Source organism: Paramisgurnus dabryanus, chromosome 12, assembly GCF_030506205.2.
Source record: "Paramisgurnus dabryanus chromosome 12, PD_genome_1.1, whole genome shotgun sequence".
Lineage (NCBI taxonomy): Eukaryota > Metazoa > Chordata > Actinopteri > Cypriniformes > Cobitidae > Paramisgurnus > Paramisgurnus dabryanus.
This window is the reverse complement of record NC_133348.1, coordinates 16,148,214-16,167,263: the sequence shown is the minus strand read 5'-3', so window position 1 is coordinate 16,167,263 and position 19,050 is coordinate 16,148,214. Positions and strand designations below refer to the sequence as shown.

General features: G+C 38.4%; 1 protein-coding gene and 1 long non-coding RNA gene across 2 annotated transcripts in view; one reads left to right on the top strand and one right to left on the bottom strand.

The window, feature by feature from the left end:
- Positions 1–3,935: 3,935 nt before the first annotated feature.
- Positions 3,936–6,139, bottom strand: sox11b (SRY-box transcription factor 11b). Its single transcript, XM_065255894.2, has one exon. The coding sequence runs from the start codon at positions 6,023–6,025 to the stop codon at positions 4,919–4,921; it is 1,107 nt and encodes a 368-aa protein (XP_065111966.1). The 5' UTR covers positions 6,026–6,139; the 3' UTR covers positions 3,936–4,918.
- A 4,855-nt stretch (positions 6,140–10,994) lies between these two features.
- Positions 10,995–19,050, top strand: part of LOC135737939 (uncharacterized) — a 34,032-nt gene continuing 25,976 nt past the window's right edge. Inside the window, exon 1 of the long non-coding RNA XR_012338031.1 lies at positions 10,995–11,136. This is a non-coding gene — a long non-coding RNA (uncharacterized lncRNA). The remainder of the gene's footprint in view (positions 11,137–19,050) is intronic.

Here is a 19,050-nt window from a genome sequence, read left to right as displayed (position 1 = left end):
TAAATAGTCTGAAAGCATGCTGTCATGTCATGCTTCCTTCTTTCTTATTTGTTACTCTATTTTTGGCCGATCTCACTTTGAACATTCAACTGACATATGTCACAAATGACAGAACAGGATGTCTGTGTGCTTACAAAAATAAAGACAGGAGATATGTTTCTGTGTGGTAAGTGTCAATCAGAAGATTCATAAAGGGTTGAAGGAAGAGCATGAACAACAGGCTATTTTGTATCTTTCCTGAAATGGATGATGTCATCTATTTTCACGTGAGAGCAGAACCCAGTAGCAGGTTTTAGGTATCAAGTCAGCATACTGTTACATTAATGTATAGCAGTGTTTCTCAAACTTTTTCAGCCCAAGGACCACTTTATCTTCAAATTTTTTTCTGAGGACCACCTAACAGAATCCCACTCTAACATGCCCCCAAAAAACAACAAAATAGGAAGGATAAGCTAAATTTAAGCTTAATATGCAACTGTTTCAAGTCAAAAACAAATTTTTTAAACACAAATGCAATGCCATGTTCAGAAATTATTATATGATTTTTATTTCAATTGAACAAGTAAATGTGAAATGAGTTAAGCTTAATATGAACAACAAACTGCACATGTGAAAAAAAACTGTAATTAAACATACTATAACAGCCTATGTCCAACTTAATGTCATTCCAAAGAGCCCTTAGTTTAAAACTGGGGTGGTGGGTATATGAAGCCTATGGTTGTAACTATGGTAACAATAAAATGCTAAAAAAAATGTTCCCCTTAATGTCCAAAATCACTGAAATGACAGGGATTTTAGACATGAAACAAAAACTAGTACATTATAAAACTAATAGATCTGTGGATTTTAGCTGCTTTCAGTTGACGGTTGATCCTTCTTTTGACTCCTCTTTGGTTTAGCCACCGATCCATTTTTACGTTATTAAAACAGAATGGCAAGAACTGATATCACAGTTTTGCAAGTGCATTAAAAATCTACTTAAATAAGTGACGATTGTATAAACACTTGCCTAGTTTAGGTCATCTTTTGGCGGACCACTGGGGGGGTTTGGCGGACCACTAGTGGTCCGCGGACCACACTTTGAGAATTACTGATGTATAGGAATTACTCATGTGTCAGCAAATTGTATAAATATAACATGGTCAACATGGAGAGCGAAGTGAGGAAAATCAGATTAATCCTCACCATTCCATCATAAAATATTTTAACATGTCTGGAAGGCAACAGAATGGAGGTAGTCTGGGCTTCGTTCCACATAAAAAAATATTACGCATCTGTCAGAATCATTGAATTAAAATTATGTATTCATATGCTGGTGCAGCAGACTGGTGTTACTAAATATTATTTTATAAATAAATATAAATAGATAATAATTGTCTTGTGTTGCATAATTTACCTGATGCAGAATTCTACAAGATGAAATGAAAGCAGATCATGTCACTTTGAGCTCAAGAATTGTGTAAAACAGTTAAGGAGATATATAATCCATGTATGAGGTTAATTTTAATTTTATCCCCATGCTTAGACTATGTTAAGAACTTACTCTAACCTAACTGTGTGTCATTTATGAACTTAAAAAAATGTTCATGGTTACATTCTTGTACAATAAATAAAAAAGATATATAACTTTGATCTATCTATGAAGACAGCCATGGGTAAAATTACAAAATACAACTACAGATCACATTTCAGTAATGTAATATACTATTCTACTTTAGCACTACTATAGCAGCGGACTAACCCTTCGGTCTAATATTACATAGGAATAATATATAATAATATTTCATATCTCTGTGATAACACTTACCAACAACAGAGCCTCTTTATTATACTGCTCCCCCCTTTGCAAGACCTTATTAACACTGTCATTGTAACACAGTCTCACGGTCATGATGAGTATCATTAAATGTCTGTGATATTGTGAAAATATTTTCTGAAGCCTCAGAAACGAAATCCTTAGGCCTTCATGATGGGCACTACATTACCTTTAAAATCGGTTACAAAGTGACTCCCGATGATTCTGAAATGTTTAAACTTTGATGACAAGCATTCATCAAAGTACCTGATACACCACAGAAAAATGTCATAATTCAAATTAAAGCTAACTAGTAAAGCCGAAAAACACACTGTAGTGTAGCGTGTAAAGATATTTGGTTTATTCAGTACAGCGCAAAGGCATAAGTCGGCTGTTGGTCTAGTCTAGTCTGTTAATCTAGTCTGTCTTTGTTTGGCTTTTATTAACGGAAGACACAAACATGATACTATATTCTCTTATCAGAGAATGGGAGCTGTAAAATTTGGCACATACTTTGTGACGTATGACTATCTATAAGTTTCTTATTATTTTATGTCAAGGATACTGCTGCGTAGCAAGACACAGAAAACCAAAAGTGTAAACATAATAAAGATCAGGACCTTAGATAGAGGGTATGAGCTGGTAAGAATCTTCTGTAACTTAACAAACAAGAATGCCATAAACAATAATCCTGTACAAATGAAGTGAAAGGCCAAAGGTTGGATAAACTTATAAATATGATGTAACCAGAGAGCACTTGGACTCACTTCCTGACCAGTTAAGTGTGTAACCCGAAGGTTGCCAGTTTGAGTCTCACAGCTGGTAGGTTGCAACTGCGGTGCCCTTAAGCAAGGCACCTTATACAAACTGTTTACCGGGACTAGTGATAGCTGCCCACTGCTTCAGGTATGCATGTTCACTATTCACTACGATATTTTTAATCCAGGGGTCACATTTCGAATATGAAAATATTTTACAATCACGTCACTTTCACTTCACGAACCAACAGAGAGGCAGGCATAAGGCCTACTAACAAACTGATTTTAAATCAGGACCAAAGTAGCCATTATTCATACAGTACAGTTTTAATCCTGCCTTTTTAGTTTTCAAAAACATGATGTGGTGAAAAATTGAGGAGTTTTTTATTATTAAAGAACTAAATCAGTACAGTTATACAAGAGCCACTAAGCTAATTTAGAAAATAATCTCTACCAAGTGCTTTTAACTCTGAATGGTAACAAAACCCTTAACAGAAGAATGTATAATCAAACCCATGTATCTTGGCAGCTGCCCAGTGAATGACTTTCCTCCTGTAGATTTACGTATACAGCAAATAAGAGTGGAGAACAAGCTCTTTCCCACCAGTTAGTTTCCTTCCCTCCACTCTGCACACAGACTGACATGTGCTTTCAAGTACACTGCTTTGCAATAAGTCAGGCTGCTCACATAAATTGACCACTGAAAAGTAGTCTTAAGTATAAATTACTGCATTCCAAAAGCTATATTTCCATTGCATGGAAAAGGCATAACAGTTATGGCTGTACTGGTCTTGAAAGGCCTGATGTTAATCTAATGGAACCATTACTAAAAAGCAGCACATTTTAGACTTAAAATATGCAGGTTAGATTATTCTTCATCCTCTATGGATGAAACAAAACAGAATTAGGCAAATATCAGAAAAAAAATTGTGTGCATACCATCATTGCATTTTTTTTATAGGCTTAGAATAACTGTTGTACTGTTCAATAATACCACGTCCCAATCAACCCAGTTTAGGATGGGACACAAAATTCATAAGATACTGAGTCAAAGGAACTTTACATTTAACATGCAAATAGTAGTTAAATAAAAACAGCAATTGCTCTTAAAAGAGCCTGATCACTCTTACCAGGCCAGCACTTACTTAATGGCCTGCTACATGCATAATGCAGAGAAAAGAGGGTGGTGGATGGGGGGATTACACCAATCAAAAGCTGGCTTCATCCCACACCGCGAGATTTGATTTTTTTAAATGAGCAGATGTTTACCAGTTAAAAATAACCCCACTGTAATGACCTAACTGCAAGATTTTGCATGTCCTGTTTGGATGACTTTTAAATACACAGACAAACACAGCATTAACCAGACATACATTTTCTCATCAGTTCCAGCTGATTTATTTGTGTCAGATACAGACTTCAGCATGACGACATGTAACTCATTTTCTTTGCTACAAAACGCAGATGGTCCATTTTGGGAGTATATTGCACAAAAATAATGAAAAACAAAATGTGCCATTGTGATAGAAAAAGCAAAACAAAATCCAGTTTTACACCTGCTATTTGGGACCCATTCACACAGATATACATAAACTCCTAGCTTTACTATATTACAGAACATATACAATCTTCATTCTAGTACCAGAAATGAGGTCTATGTGTTTTCCCCAAAATTCCACTGTACACTTCTCTATAGAAATGCTTCAGATCTACATCTGTACATTTGCCTCGAGTAAAATAATAACAAGGCATTTAAATGCAAGTTGTCGGTTTAATTCTTGCATGCTTTTACAAATGAAACCGGGTTGAAGTGCCTGAAGAAACCTCATTTAGAGCACAGTAAGAACATTCCCCTTTAACTGTACAAAAATATGCCAGAAAATAGTTTACTTTATTTTTTAAAAAGATGAGGTATGTTGGTTATGTATCAAAATGCTTCCTGCCATACCTGTGTGTACTCTGGTTAAACATTCCCATGTTTGCAGGGAAACGGAACTGGTTACAAAAAAAGAAACATTTGTGGCATACAGAAATTACATTAGACCTCGGGAAAAGTTACATCCTGAACAGTGTTGTTCTGAATCGCCTCCATTCGGTCCAGCAGCCGTTTTGCCAACTCCCTGTAGAGATTTGAGTGGGATGGAAATGCATAGTTCAGATTTTACATTTGCTCTCCACCTTAGTTTAAGCAGTTTTACTGCAATCCCACAGAACAACAATAGACAACCCTGTCATATGTTAGGTCGCTTTGCTACGTTACCGGTGTCATAACGTAGGCTACGTTCCGTCGTGTTAACCCCTACAACCACAGAGGCAAAAGTCAAACAATAACCTGAAGACGTCTCGTTTCAAGAGGACGTTTAGTTTAGTAAGTGAAAACCAAATCTGAAAAGTTCGCCTCCAGCCAGTCTCCCGCGATCATTTCACTGAGCTCAGGGGTGCAATAGTCCGGGAACTCAAAGTGAGAACCGAGGCTGCCCTCGCTGAACGAGTCCAAATCTTTATCCACCAGAGAGAGGCAAAGGTTTCCTGAAGTGTTTCCCAAGTCCGCTCCGTGGGAGCCAGCCGCTAAGTTTAAACTGAAGTCCACCAACAAGTCGTCGGAGTCCTCGCTGGAGCTGCTGGACGAAGAAGAGACGGACCTGAATGAAGATGCTGGTGATACGGAGGCGGGATACGCCGAACTTTGCTTGGTAATGTTTTTGAAGTTGTAAAACAGTCTGCCGCTCGTGTGCCTGGACTCCTCGTACATGCTCGCGCCCTCCGACTCCGCAGCGGAGCTCAGCGTGGGGCTCGCGGGAACTTTGTGCAGTCTGATGGGCTCCTCGTCCTCCTCGACTTTAATCCGAGAGGGGTACTCGTCATCGTAGTCGTCCTCATCATCGTCGTCGTCGTCCTCGTCTTCATCATCGGTAAGTTCCCTTTTGATAGACTTGTTCACTTTTAAGTTTGTGAATACGTAGTTAAACCTGCAGTCTTGCGAAGATCTCGCGCTGACGCTTCCCAGTTTGCCGGGTTTGAGTTTCGTGCACTTCTTTCCTGCTGCTTTGACACTTTTGCTGATCTTCTCCGGCGACTGCATTGCCGGCTTCGCAGCACCGTCCAGTTTTGGTTTTTTCTTGGGTCTGTATTTGTAGTCGGGGTAATCGGCCATGTGTTGTAGCCTAAGCCGTTCGGCTTCCCGGATAAAAGGGATCTTTTCACTGTCCTTGAGCATTTTCCATCGCTTTCCCAGTCTTTTGGAGATCTCGGCGTTGTGCATATCTGGAGACTGTTCCATGATTTTTCTCCTCTCGATCTTTGACCACACCATAAACGCGTTCATGGGTCGCTTAATGTGACCGGTGGCCGTTTTGCACCAGTCCGGTTTCGGTTGCACCGGGCTGCACGCCATCAGCTCGTTCTCCTCCGTGTCCGTGGTGTCTCGCGACATGCTGCTCTCCGTCTCACTGTGCTCCGTCTGCTGCACCATGTCCCCGTATCCCTTCACAGTTCACAAAGTTTAAAGATTTAACTTTCTCACAAGATATTCTCAGCTTCTGTACTCTCTTGTCCCGCACTAGACAAACCTCTTTCAAAGTTACCGTACGCCTTCTTAACTAGTTCCTAGGTTTTTCATATCGATTACGTCACGTATAATTATCCAATGGCGTGCTTCGGCTCCTCCCAACGCCGCCAGACGCTATCTTAACTCTTTGCGTCCAGTGGAAGATTTCATTTGTGAGCATGCCGGTGGGTGGGATTTTCATTATGTCTGGACAGGGTGAGCGAGACAAGCATACTGAATGAGAGACCTGTCAGGGCATAAAGATAAAATGAAATGATAAATCTAGTGCTTTGGTGTGTTTAAAATAAAGGAATATTACATTTCACATTTTACTATCCTGGAATCAAAAACAGCTAAAACCTGGGTGATAGCCCACACTTGTTTTTTTAGTTGTAGCCTATCCTAAAGTGATTTTAACCATCAGGTAAAACCACCAGCTTGGCCAGGCTGACCTGGGATAACCATTTTAAACCACCAGCCAACCATCTTAGGTACAGTTTTTTTCAGCAGGTTTAAATGCATTTTAAAACTCCCATTATTTAGTGCAATTTAAAGAAACTGCGGGTGGTGCTTGCACACTGCTGGACATGCATGCAAACTTTATTGATTCATGTCATGACAAGGATATGTAAGTGTTGGTTTTGATTATGCCACGCTGTCCCACTTTCCGTATTATGCAAGATGAATGTATGTGGGTTATTACTCCCAAGCACAAGCGCATAATAGAATAATGATTTCATACACAGCCCACTCGCCTTGACCTACATATTTACTTTGCCTATTTATTTTTAAGGCACTGTAATGATGTGTCCAGAGAGCAAACGGGAAGGAGAGAGAGAGTGCAAAGATTTGCTGTGTCAAGGAGGTGAGCAAGCCTCTCTGTGTAGACCACCATAGCCACAGCTCTGGCTGACAGCCAGCTCCTTCTCGGATAAACCTCTCTGTCGCTCTCTCTTTTTCTCCTTCCCCTAGAGGGCAATCATTTACCCCTCTGAATCCCTTCTACCCCACCCCCATGCAGAGCCTCACCCCCATCAGACTCATGCGGTGACACATTAGAAATACAATGAGATGCAGTTTTGCATTGAAATACTGAGATATAAAAAAATATTAATTTTCACTGTCTGCATTTCCTTTAGACACCCACCAAATGCCTGCATCGGATGGCTGCCTTTCACAAGCCATACATATTTAAACCACCATCTTGTTTAAAAATGACAATATTTTGATATAACGGTGGAAATTGTACATAGGAGGACTGTAATGGTACCCATCATTTATATGAACATTGTTTTAACAAGCTTGTGAAACCACTTGCCAGGAGCATTTAAAAATTCTTGTTGTCACATTAAATTGCTTTTGCTGCACCCTCCCGTTTTATATTTATATAAATACCCGCCTGCTCTCAGAGCAGTGGTGCATTACAGTAAATTAGATGAGGCTTGTACAGAGGTAAAACAGTCCTGTCTGAAAATAGAGGTGAAGATGATAGAGAGAAATGGGGAGAGAGAGAGGCAGAGATGAGCACACCAGACAGGAGTGACTCATCTTTCCTTGGCGTTTATCTTCTTTAGACAAGAAGCTGCCACTCACACACTGGAGAAGTGCTAAAGGAATGGGTCGATAGACAGTCCTGACTAGAAGTTATCTGATATTGAAGATGCAGGAATGTATTCCTTCTGAATGGCCCCTAGACGGGCTTGTTCAATATGCTTTCAATCTCAACAGCACACAAAAGGCCAAAGTCAGATTAGGTGACCGAAATGATGGAGGGACACTTGCAATGGGTGGAGTGCTACATTCACATAAATGAGTTAACAGACCTGGCGTCCTGGCCATTGATTGCGAATGCGATGGCTAGCTTTGGTCTCATGGGCCATAGCTTACCTAACGGCTGCCGTTAGATGTGTGAACTCAAAGGACTGCTGAGTAGGTGTGGAAATGGGCTGTTTTGCAACACTTTGTTTTATTGTCTTGTAAAACTGCGTAGGTTAAAATATTTGGGCTAAATAAACTTGAATGCTTTCAGGTTAAACGAAATTGCTCTTTAAGAAAAATATGGGTAGTAATATTTCCAGAAGAACATGGCGACATGCCATACATGATTTTTTATTTTATTTTTACAGATGCCTACAGGAACTTTGGTCTGTCAACTTTCAATTCACCATGCGTATTTTGCTCTGAAGCTTCATCTAGTTTTTATTCTTCAGTGAAAATACCACGGTCACTGTGATTTTGGGAGAGTAAAGGATTTTGTTATCATGGTTAGATAAGGAGCCTCTGAAGTGGAATACATACTGTAATGCAATTGACCCCATGTCTCCACACTTTCAAGGTCTGATGCTTGGCAGACCAGAGTGACTTCACGGGAAGATAAACAGAAAATACTTAACAAGCTGGTGTGTGCTGGTTTTATATAGTTGTTGTCAGTGCAGAAAAAGTAAAGGTTTTCTTGTACTAAACACTCTGGCATGTCTACAGTAATCCAGATACATTTGGCAACTGTGTTTTACTTTAAATCGCTCTTCATTCGCACTAGCATTTCCAAAAGTTCCTCATCCACACTAAACATCTGAAAAAAGTCCCTGTGCTGCGCATGAGAAAACGTAAGATGCTTTCGAAAAGCGTAATTTGCGTCACACATTTATTTTTTCCCGACTGTTGGAGTATTTATAAAAGGACATTACTCTTTAATAACGCTATCAAACTGGACAGCAGATACAACAACTGCGGTGCACTGTCGTACGGCATCTTGCTTTGGGCTGAATAGGTCACATGGCGGCTTCACATGACTAAACAGCATCATCATTTTCGAAGGGCCTTCTTTTCACAGTCCACAATGCGAAAATGCTTTCAAAAAGAATGGTATTTGTTGACAAAAATGCCAAAATCTCAGTATGGACGAAAGGCCAAATTGGGGAAGATAAAGATGCGGTTTAAAGGGTCATTGCACTTTAAAAAAAAAATATGCTCATTTTCCAGCTCCCCTAGAGTTAAACATTTGATTTTTACCGTTTTGGAATCCATTCAGCTGATCTGATTAGACCATTAGCATTGCGCTAAAAATAACCAAAGAGTTTGGGGACTAAATAGGGACTATTTTCAGGTACTGCGTAATATCATTGCGCCTGCTGCAGCCATGTTACGGCAGCAAAGTCCTTGATTATTTTGCCAGAATGAGAGTACAGTTTCTAGCCATATCTGCCTAGAAAATCACAACTTTTAATTTTACGTCGGTCTTAGTACACAATGTAACTACAGAAGAGTCCAGTTTAAAATAGGAAAAATATCGAAACTCTTTGGTTATTTTTGAGCAGGATGCTAATGGTCTAATAAGATTTAATGAATTATGCTAAGCTTTGCTAAAAGTGGTACCGCCAGACACGGAGATCAGCTGAATGGATTCCAAAACGGTAAGAGTCAAATGTTTAACTCTACAGGAGCTGGAAAATGAGCATATTTTCAAAAAAAAGTGGAGTGTCCCTCTAAATGAACAACATATTAATGTGGCCTGGGCTGTGTTCAGCGCCGACAAAACGTTGCACAACGTTTATTAAACAGAAACAGTGATGCGTTGAACACCCTGTTGTGATGACGCAAGAGTTGCAACTACGGTAGCCGAGAGCCCACTACTTGTCTTCTTTTTTAAATGTTTCCGGAGCCTAATGAAATTGTTATAAATATGTGTTTAATACTGTAAAATACACTCAATGTTACAGTCACTGCCCATGCCGTCCAGAATGAAAGAAAACATTCCAACCCATTGTGCGAGCTGTCTCTTTAGTACCGCGCGGTTTATTTACATATTGCTGCTGATTGGACTGCGGTTCTGACACACACACCAAACAAGAGAAAACGTATCTTAAACCCTGTAACACCGTTACAGAAAACATGTCATTCAACTTGGAAACCGTAGCGAAACGTTGCGCACCGTTTCGATCTTGATTGTGCCCCAGGCCTCAAGTTCATTTACAAAATAAAAAAAAAAAACATTTCCTCCAGTATGTCAAAAACACGTCTGCACCTTGTGTCATACAGTTTACAATATTGATGAACGTCACATATACAGCATACAATAAAGTTACACTTCAACTGGAAGTTACTGTCTAACTTTGTGATAAAAATCTGGACGTATGACTTTGTAATGCCACGCAGCACTGACATCACAAATGAAGCTGTCGACATAAGTTTACTAAGCATATAATGCATAAAGCCAGCCAAGAACTGGTAGGTAAAGAGCACTTGTTTGCCACTTTTTGCAGTAATAGTAAACATGTATTCAGAGGTTCTCGTGAGGCCCTGACCCGCTATAATGAGAGTGTGTTTAGACTGAAGGCCAGGCTCTGTGTTGATGGATTGCACTGCCTGAGGGAGAGTTTTTTCTTCTCTCTTGACACCACAGGAAGGCTCGACAAGGTGCAGGGTGGACATAGATTTCTGTGAGTGTGTGTGCCCTTTTCAAACTATCGATTACTGGAGCCGATTTCGTGTCATAGCTACAGGCCTCATGCATATGGGGTGGCAAAGGGCAAGATGAAAGGCATCAATCAAATAATGTTGCTGTATTATCTTGTAACAAAAACACCTATGGTGGATAAATAATAAGCATGTTTGTGCTGGTCAGTTTGTGTTGTGCCTCACGGGTTTTATTATTATCCAAATCGCTAGCTGAGTTGCACCATAAGACTGTGATGAGTGAAAAATGACCTAGTTTTGATAGAGACTGGAGTCGGTCCAGATCTTTGTCATAGAGTCAGAATTTAGTTCTTTTAGTTGACAAGCCAAGTTTTGTGCAACAAGAGCTAAGTTCCCCACTTCCTATACTATGTAAAATTGCCATGCAATTTAAAGAAATTCAGATCCAGAAAATTGTTTTCCTCTTTTTACAGGAAAACTTCAGCTGTTCCCGAAAACCACTGAATTAGTAAGCTGTCATGGCTTTATTTGCAAACCGCTCACAGCTACAGTACCTGAAAATTGAAGTTCTCTGCAAGCCTCTTCGCTGCACTTCATCCTCGGGGCAGACTAATTTAAAGGTAAGTAGTGGATGTCATCAATTGTGAACAAATAAGACAATGGCGAGGAGGGGCCGGGGTTGAGGAGGTGACAGCGGTGGAGATGGGTTGGAAAAGAAAAAATACAAAGATAATGATCACGACTGCCGGATAAAAGAAGCTATTATTTCACAGCAGTTCATCTCGTGTTGACATTCCAGTTAATTACCTGGTGCAGGAAGAGAGAGGTGCGCCGAACCCGGGCGCGATAAACACAGAAAGGCTAAAGTTGAGGTTGCAGGTGGTCGTATTCAGAACAAACCTGCAGGTAACAAGATCCACAGCTTGCACTTTATCTGAGGCACCACGTCAACATCCATTAAGAATGCCCGCGCTCCCTCGCAGTTTAATAAACGGTGATATGCCACACAGATCAGTGGGGGGGGGGGGGGGGTTGGGTTGCTGCTGTTAAAACACGTTATTTAACAAAACTAAAGTGAAGTGTGAAAGGCTTTTCCCCTTACATAAAAAAACACCTGAGGAGTTGTGTTCTCTGTGGGTGTTGAAGCGAATAATGTTATGACTACAAAGCAGAACATAAAAGCAGTCTGAAACTGTCAATTATATGTGCAACTATTGCATGATTCTCAGATTTTTTTAAATTAACATGAATTGCAAACCCAAAATTAACCATGGTTTTACTACAGTTAAGTAGACATTAATCTATGACACACACACACTCCTCTGAGTGCTTATACTACAGGCACCTTTAAAGTTCAACCCCCACGTCCAAGAAGCTCCGCTCTCATCGACTGGTCCTAATGAGCCAGAAAGGAACTTGATGAACCTGACTGACACACAACTCAAAGGTGTTGGGAGGTTTGGTGCTGGCAAACCTACTCAAGCACAGAGAATTCATTAAACTGAGAAGCTCGATGCTCTTTGGTTTATTTATACGCGAAGATTTAGCTGAATTACATTATTTTTTCTTCTCGTCTATCCATCAATGTCACATGCAGTCATTGTTGTAACGTATCGCAAAGTAATTCGTTACTGTAATCTGATTTCTTTCTTAGTAGTGTAATAGATTCTTTAAATTAATCTAATCAGATTATAGTTGATTTTTAATTTTAATAGAAACATTTATTTATTAACCTCTCAAACATTCTCAGTCATGTATGTCTTCGGTATATTTTTTATAACACTAAACCTGACATTTCAGCCTTGTCTCACTGTTAAAGAAACAGTATGTAGGATTGTGGCCAAAACTGGTATTGCAATCACAAAACTTGTGGCTAAAACTGGTACTGCAATCACCCAACTGGTGGCCAATACACAAAATGACAACATAAACATCAGCTGAGGGCTGCAACTCCACTTTTTAAATGACAATATCCTGGCCAGACCACTGTTGTCAGTGATATAAGTACTTGAAATGAAAATGATTTCTTAATGTCTAGTGACATATCAGGGCCATTTTATGATTAATTGATATACATTTCTTAAATACTGTTCCTTTAATATGTAGTATTTATGCGTAAGTTTAAAAAAAAAAAATATATCTATTAAAAAAAGTATACTTCTACGTATCTTTTATTCCATTAAGATTGCTGTATAATTTCCCTTTAACCATTTTAGTGATATGTTACCACCTTAACCCTACCCCAAACCTTACCTTAAACCCAAACCCTACTGTTAAAAAGAGCATAACAGACAGACAAGTGTTATTACAATAACTTATTTATTGCGAATATTAAAATCAGTAACAAAAGTAGTTAAAATGACGATGTGCTGCAGCCAAGGTCCTCTCTGGAGTATATGAAGTAAAGTAAAGAGAAGTATTAAAGTTATTAATCCAAGAGAACGTTGATCCGGCTTCCCTCTGTCACGGCGCATTTTTTTTAAATTTCAAACGTACACCAATGGAAACGGAAAAGACGAAAATATGTCACATGGCACGCAAAGAGCAAATGAGCTTTTGATATCACTGAAAAAAATTATTCATTGAATTTAATCAATTTTTCCAAGGTAAGTGGTTGCAATCAATTTATTTAAGCTACATTTAAACAAAAGTTTTATATTTTATTTTACTTTACTAATCTTTTTGTTTAAATGTAGCTTAAATAAATTGATTGCAACCACTTACCTTAAAAAATGTATTAAATTCAATGAATCATTTTTTTTTCAGTGCACTGCTGCAATGTGTCGTAAAGCTTCTTGAGGCACAATATTTGAATTCAAATTTATATTTGCCTATAATGAACGCGCAATCTGACTTTACGGTTGCTGATGAGAACTCGGATCAAGATCGCTGCTCTGAAAAAAATGATTCATTCAATTTACTAAATTTTTTAAGTGGTTGCAATCAATTTATTTAAGCTACATTTAAACAAAAGTTTTTTATTTTATTTTACATTACTAATCTTTTTTGTTTAAACGTAGCTTAAATAAATTGATTGCAACCACTTACCTTAAAAAAAAGAGTAAATTGAATGAATCATTTTTTTCAGTGATAAAGGGCCTGAATTTGAATCTTTTCCTTGCAATCGTATGAATTTTAAATATGTGGATTACAGCAAATGAATAAAAGTAACATTTTTTGTGAATTTATGTTGTATTTTGGTGTAATTATCGCTTAATAGTAATAATTACGTATTGCATAGAAGACGGCATAGGAGAAAACACGTTTTTGTGTGTCATGGGAAACAAATGAAATATTAAAAAATAGTTAAATAAATACAGAAATGTTTTTTATTTTAAAGTTTTAAAATGTTCAATATTGTGAAATTCTCTGAATATCATAATCATTTCATTAGGGAAATGGGTAAACTGTCTTAAATAAATAAGTCAGAAAATATGACTGAAAACATGTCATTAATATGAGTAAGAAATGCCAAAGCTCGCGATTTTAATATTTATGAATAGCGATAACTTACGTACAAATTTGTATCTTTGTAAAGCTGTAAATACATAAATAATTTACGTATTAGTCCTGTCAAAACGTCGATATTATAAGTTTCATTGTGTTTTAAACATAAGTAAATGTACGTATGGTACAACCACACTGAAACGTAAAAATACACACGTATTCTCATGAGATCATGTTGGCCTAATCACATTTTCATGTTATTTCACCATTTACAATTAAATAATTTAAATGGCAGATAAAAGAAAATGAATATAGGTCTTGGCAGTAGATATTCACATCACCTTAAAATATGCACATATAGAACGCATTTTCCACCATTCCAAATCAAAGGTCTTTATTTGCCTTTTAAGTGCCTTTCTTCTCTATATTCCACAAATGTCAGTCCTTCTATCTTATCACATTATCTCAAAACGTCACATTTATTTATAAAGTAGGGAGGTTCTGTCAGAATGACATTACAAATCAATGTCATAAAATCTAATACTGTAGCACTGCCGTTATTCTGAAAGATATTTTGAGGAGCCCTTATATATTTAGAAAGCCTTTCATGTTCCCATGTCCTTTACAGCAGCATTATACTTTTGTAGCAGATGTTCTCCAACAAATTTGCCTTTTCTTAGAGCTAAATTGGCCCCAGTTGTTCTATGGCTGCAGGGGCTGAGAGAAAAACTGTATTGTATTATCCAGTGCCTACTCAGTATTATTTGTAAAGTGCATTCAGTTGAAACCCTCTTTTCAAATTCAAAATACATGCGATAAGTAATAAAATGCTAATTTATAGGTCCTGTATCCACTTTCAAGACCGCTGTTTTTCTTCCTTATTGGAAGGAGCTTTCCGTATGTCTTTATTCCACTCTCCACACATAAGAAACATGTATCCTTTTTCCACTGTGATCTCAATGTTATCTTTAGTTGTGAAGATAGTAGTGTTCCTTCACAGCTATTGACACAAAGCGCACACATCATTGATGGATGGCAGCTATTATAAGGCAAAGCCCCTGCTACCCCTCGGTTCAGGCAGAGGCAGGGATTAATCTAGCCCATTACATTTGGGGGATGGGGAGGTGAGCACATTGACTCTGATTAGGGAGACTGAAGCTGGAGACTCATGGAGCTCTAGGGCCCCTTTTACACCTGGTAATAACATCAGTCTCGGGTGATCCAATCACAAGTGGTCAGCACATGTGTAAATATGGTCCAATGTTTTAAGATCCGATCACTTGCATTTGAAGGTGGTCAGAAATGTACCACAATGACCGTATTGTAATGTAAATGCAAATGCATACAGATGCATCCCGGACCCCAAGGACTGACCACTTAAATTAATGCACTAAAACAATGGTTTTATACTTGGCACTATACATGTGGCTTTAAAAGACAAGAACTGCTTGACAGATCTTGTCATTTATGACTTAAGGCGGATATTAGGGCCGTGCACAGGGGGGTGGCCCGGTGGTTAGAGCAACTGCCTTTCTGCCTTTATCGGCTGAGGTGCCATTCTCATCAACCGCCAACCCCCCCACCCTTAAAGTGTTCCACTGATTCCGATATCTTTGTCCAATGTTGATCTGATGACAAGACCCAATGTTGATCTGAGGTCAAAATCCAACGTTGATCTGAGGTCAAAATCCAGCGTTGATCTTAGGTCAAAATCCAGCGTTGATCTGAATTCAAAATCCAACACAAGTGGATACAGCAATCTGACAACATCATAGTCCATTTTTTAAATTTACACAAGGGTATCTCACCTGACAACTTGTGATCGGGTCACCCGAGACAAATGTTAATACACAGGTTGTGTAAACACAAGTTTATTGTTTGTACAAAGAATCTGGAAAGTATTTCAGAATGCAACTGAAAGTACTATATGACATCACCTTGCATTTACCCAGCTTTATGTCATTGTGGTTCTTGTGGCGATGATCCCTGCACCACAATATGTTACTTCACCATTCCATTTAACTTATCTGATTTTATAGTGGCAAAATCAGCTGTGTTAACTGAGTTTGTTAAGAAAAAAATGAACATGATAATAGATTAAGTGTCTAATAGCAGAGGAGAAGTGATAAATGGGGTTGTTGCATGTTCATGTAAAACAGTCCAGTAATTTCCCCAGGTCATCTACACTTAGATTTGCACATTTTTCATGTGCACAGAGAAAGGAAGGAGGAACTTTATAATTTCTGATGAGGCTAAGATGTGGGAGGTAGTTAAAAAGATAGAATGCTAGAATGTTCAGTGAATCGTATTATCGACTAATCTATTATAGCCAATTAATTCTTGGCGACAACTCGGACACAGTTTTCTAATTTATTACAGAAGATGAACAGAATCTTTCATTGACTGAAAGACGTAAATCTCAGTAAAGTGGGGCAGTAAAGGAGTTGAACACTATTGCAAAATATATAGAAGAATGACTTGAATTGTACCAAGATATATTCAGTTAAACCAAAGCAAATAGCACATTATATATAACAATATAAATCTGTTGTAACTGAAACTGGAACTTAAGAACTTATAAAGTATTTTGTATAAAAGTATTTGTATTTGTAGTTTGTCACTTTAGCAATGGACATAGCAAAATAGCAACATCCACTGTAACCAAACTAGTGAAATTATTAAAAAAATCACCCCATGATCACATGATAGTGATATTTTGGATAAAAAAATCTAAATAATAATAAATCCAGGACTAGCCCTAGTTATATTAGGACATTTAAAACACTAACACTGATGTATGTTAAGATATGTCAGTGCAAGATGTTTATAAATTAAGGCAGCTCAGACATGCCTTTTAGTCTAGGACTAGCATAAGCCCAGTGTTAATTTCGTTGACGAAGACGAATATTCGTCAACGAACCTTTTTCACGGACGAAAACTAAATCAAAACTAAATAAAAGTCAGATATGATGACGAAGACTGTAACGAAATATAACTGACACTTTAGTCAACGAATAAAAATAAGACGAAAATGTAGGGAGGGACGAATGGAGAAGAGATCCAATCAGAGCTACTCATTTTGTGGGACAAGTTGGGAAGAAATCCAATCAGAGCCAAACTTTGAGGGTAGGTTGATCTATGCAGAAGCAGGCAGCAGAGGCATTTAAAAAAAGCTGCGGCAAAGTTCATTTTCACAACAGGTTGTTTACATTATATTTAGTTACCCAGCTTTGGCTGATTTCCGTTGACTTTGCTCGTTAGCAACACGCTAACGTTTTGCAGTACACCCGGCCCAAAGACATCTCATTGACAACAAAAATGTCAGAGCTAACGTCTAATCTGGATACATTTCAAATATGACTACAAGCCTGCCTGTAAAGACGACTTATCCAGAAATACATGCGAAGGTAAACATACATGCTAAGGTTATTTTATCAGATAAACCACTGTGTTTTCGCTAAACTTGGAAAAACATAGAAACTAAAGGAATACACATCTGAATTGTATTGACTGTATTGGATTGTCTGAATTAATACTGAGTATAAATATTCAGTGTCCTCAAATTGAATGAAATGTGTAGCGTTACTATTATAGTAGTAGATGTTGTGCTGTTACATGACTGGACAAACTGTGTGCGTGTCTGTGTGTTTGCGCGCGTGTGTGTGTCTGTGTGTGCATGTCATTCAGGGAGAATGCATATCTTTTTCAGGGACCATGTATATTTTTTAGGTAAAGTGGGGCTTATGCTTATTTTATGTGAGATTATCTTTTGTGAAAAAGCCACAGTCAGTGTTTTTGATATTAAAGCAACACTAAAGACTTATTGCTCTTTGCTCCCCCTACAGGTTAGAAGCGTAATTGTCCATTACCACTGTCGTAAATACTGCAGCATAGCTGGCTCTGATTGGATTGTAGGTCTGCGGTAAAGCAAGTTTTTGTAGTTTTCACTCGAACTACAGGACCACTACCCGACGGTTGGAAACTTCTTTAGTGCGGCTTTGGCCGATAGAGGGCTGCAAAGCGAATGTGAAAGTGCCATTCACCCTGTTTTGAGTGGATGAACCACTGAAACTTTTTTGGAAACGTTATTTTAAGGTAAAAAAAAAAACTCTTTGGTGTTGCTTTAAGAGTAAAATAAAATACGTGTTTTATTTAACAATCATTAAATCTGTGTCTGTATTGCATATTCAAACCTTAATACCATTCCATATCAGACTGAGGATACTTCCAATGACTAAAAAACGTAAGACTAGACTAAGACTAAAACTCTTATGATATTTAGTCGACTAAAACTAGACTAAGACTAAAAGATTTCAGATGACTAAAATGCGACTAAAACTAAATGGTGTGTTATTCAAAAGACTAAGACTAAATCAGAATTTGCTGCCAAAATTAACACTGCATAAAGCTGAAAGTATACTAGGGACGTCCGCGTATGCGCGCCGTCCGCATGACGTCATATTCGTCATCAAGAGGGTCCGCGGCCGGCCGCGCGGACCGTCCGCGTGCAGCCCAAAATTTGAGACCGCGCGGACAGTGGGCGTACAGTCCGCGTACAACAGCGCATGCGCGTGAAAATATTTAGACAGTGCATTCCACTATAAACAATTATACAAAGGAAATAGACAGCATTTGCACACACACTATCGTTTTTCTTCTTTAACTTTTACTTCTTCCAAGAACACAAAGCCGTGGAGCATGTTTGTTTGATACCTGTTCTTTGTTGTCTTGTTGTTTGTTCTAAACTGTGTTTGATCAGTTACTTTTCTTCACCTATCCTAATGTTTTAATGTACTGTAAATGTCGCCAAATCAATGTTGCCCTGACAGCCTGTTAGACTAATAATTTGAATAAGAAATCATTTGTATTGCGTATAGTGTCGAAAGCGGCCGTCCGCGTGTAGCCGCGGGGAGTATACTCGAAAAGCTGCGCGGACGCGTGCGCGCGCGAGCCAGACGCGGACGCGGAAAAAAGGTATACCCCGGCCTTAAGCCCTGTCCTGGAAAACACTCCCGTGAGTTCTTATATCTAATATATTAACACACATAATGCAAACTGTGCTATAACAGGAATGACCCTGTTGTATT

Excerpts from the sequence above, each read along its gene's own strand:
- sox11b (XM_065255894.2), bottom strand. The coding sequence starts at position 6,025 with ATGGTGCAGCAGACGGAGCACAGTGAGACGGAGAGCAGCATGTCGCGA.